General features: G+C 42.0%; 1 protein-coding gene across 1 annotated transcript in view; it reads left to right on the forward strand.

Annotated features, from left to right (window-relative positions):
• Positions 1-2613, forward strand: part of NPEPPS (aminopeptidase puromycin sensitive) — a 117491-nt gene that overhangs the window by 107064 nt on the left and 7814 nt on the right. The window contains 1 exon segment of the mRNA XM_011959842.1: positions 1084-1140. Within this exon segment, the coding sequence (XP_011815232.1) occupies positions 1084-1140 (57 nt within the window).

Consider the following 2613-nt stretch of genomic DNA (forward strand, 5'->3'; position numbering starts at 1 on the left):
TCGCCAGGCTGGAGTGCAGTGTCGGGATCTTGGCGCACTGCAACCTCCGCCTTCCAGGTTCAAGCGATTCTCCTGCTTCAGCCTCCCAAGTAGCTGGAACAGGTGCGTGCCACCATGCCCAGCTAATTTTTGTATTTTTTAGTAGAGATGGGGTTTCACCATGTTGGCCAGGATGGTCTTGATTTCTTGACCTCACGATCCGTCCACCTTGGCCACCTCAGCATCCCAAAATGCTAGGATTACAGGCGTGAGCCACCGTGCCCCGCCTGGGGTAGGTATTTTTTTTTTTTTTTTTTTTAATCCAGACTGGTCTTGAACTCCTGACCTCAGGTGATCCACCTGCCTTGGCCTCCCAAAGTGCTGGGATTACAGGCGTGAGCCACCATGCCCGGCCTGGAACTTTTTTTAAGTGCCAAAATTGACTTAAGAACTGACCCACAAACCACATCTAACTCTATTTTAATATATACCATTTAAGTGGTTTATAGCCATCTTCTTATTTGTTTAAAGTTTCTCAGTCAGCATTGCAGTGCTGAAATGTGATTAGCTGTGCATATACCCATGATAGCTGCTGTGCTCTGCTGGTACAACATGCCATTTACCTTGGTGGTTGCTCACAGGCACTGCTAGCTTCTTAACTACAGTTCGTTTGTAATATCCACATTTATAATATTTACTTTTTTTGTTTTGAGACGGAGTCCCACTCTGTTACCCAGGCTGGAGTGCAGTGGCACAATCTTGGCTCACTGCAGCCTCTACCTCCTGGGTTCAAGCAGTTCTCCCTGCCTCAGCCTCCTGAGTATCTGGGAGTACAGGCGCCTGCTACCACGCCCAGCTGATTTTTGTATTTTTAGTACAGACAGGGTTTCGCCATGTTGGCCAGGCTGTCCTTGAACTGCTGACCTCAAGTGATCCGCCTACCTCGGCCTCCCAAAGTGCAGGGATTACAGGCGTGAGTCACTGCAGCTGGCCAACATTTACAATATTGTTTACTGGCTTTCTGTCTTTTCTTAGTATTAGAATACTTGAAACAAGGTATATTTAATCAAATGACTTATTTTTTGTCCCTGTATTCTCTTGTAGGTCTATCTGACTGTTTTAAAGCATGGTGATGGCACTACTTTAGACATTATGTTAAAAGTAAGTATATTTGAGAAGACTCCCATTTCCTGCTTTTGAACTTGGATAGACACACAGTACACCTCTAAATGATTTAAAAAAAAAAAAAAGTCCTAGAAAAGAAAAATGCATATTGTAGACATGCAAGTATTTTAAAACTGTGAAGAGAATTATATGTCTATCCATATATTATTATATCAGTATTATCAGTATGATGCCAAAGACATCTTACTTTTCCCCACCTTTTTTACTCACTTTATGCATCTGAAATCTTTTTTTTTTTCTTTTTTTTTTGAGACAGGGTCTCACTCTGTCACCCAGGCTAAAGTGACATAATCATGGATCACTGCAGCATCAACCTTCCAGGCGCAAGTGATCCTCCTGCCTCAGCCTTCCAAGTAGCTGGAACTATAGGAGTGTGATAACCACACCCAGCTAATTTTTGTGTTTTTTGTAGAGACAAGGTTTCACCATGCCCAGGCTGGTCTCAAACTCCTGAGGTCAAGTGATACACCCACCTCAGCCTCCCAAAGTGCTGGGATTACAGGCATGAGCTACTGTGCCCAGCTGAAATTTTAACACTGAAGTAATGTTCGTTTTGATTAACAAGTCACTTTTTTAAAATTTTATCTTCAGTGTAAACTTACTTGGGGTTCTGCCCATTGTAAGCAAAAGGCTTATTTCTGTGCTTAGGAGGTTTGTTTTTGTGCTTAGAAAAGGGATAGACAGATGATGATCAAGTGTCTCAAGCATTTGAGCTATGCCAGGGTCCTTTATTAATAGACAGGAAATGAATTCACCTGCCTTCATAGCCTCTTCAGTTTTCCCAGGGTAGTTGGCATATAATTAAACTCTGACTTAGACAAAATATAGATAAAACTTTCCATATCCTCATAACAGCAGCAATCTGTTTGAAACTTTGAATCAACAGTAGTACTGTGAAGCAAATGCTATCTCCAGTCCCTATCCATAGTTACCAGTCTATAAGGAAATGGCTTGAGTGTACTGGCTACATGAGAGGTGGAGGTAGCCGAATCTACTTTTTAATCATTAAATAAAATGTGCACAACGTGCCTCAAAACCCATTCGTTAAAAGATCCACGCTTAGGACAGGAGTGGGATGTCCTTTACTATCTCTACCTTTCATGGATTAATAACACTCTTCTGACTTCAAGGGAGCTCATGATAATCAGCTTCATTGTAGAAATAGCTCTAATGATCATAATTGCAGACCTAAATTCTGATATTGTGGTTTTAAACAGATCCTCTGAAAAATGATTAGGATGTCTGAAAAGATAAACTTTAAGAAACTGTGCCTCAAAATGTACTGCTTTACCCATGTTGTAATAGGTTTACTTTCTTTTTTTTAGACGGAGTCTTACTTTGTTAACCAGGCTGGAGTGTAGTGGCATGATCTCGGCTCACTTCAACCTCTGCCTCCTGGGTTCACGTGATTCTCCTGCCTCAGCCTCCCGAGTAGCTGGGACTACAGGC

Source organism: Colobus angolensis, unplaced genomic scaffold (genome assembly GCF_000951035.1).
Source record: "Colobus angolensis palliatus isolate OR3802 unplaced genomic scaffold, Cang.pa_1.0 Scaffold50, whole genome shotgun sequence".
Lineage (NCBI taxonomy): Eukaryota > Metazoa > Chordata > Mammalia > Primates > Cercopithecidae > Colobus > Colobus angolensis.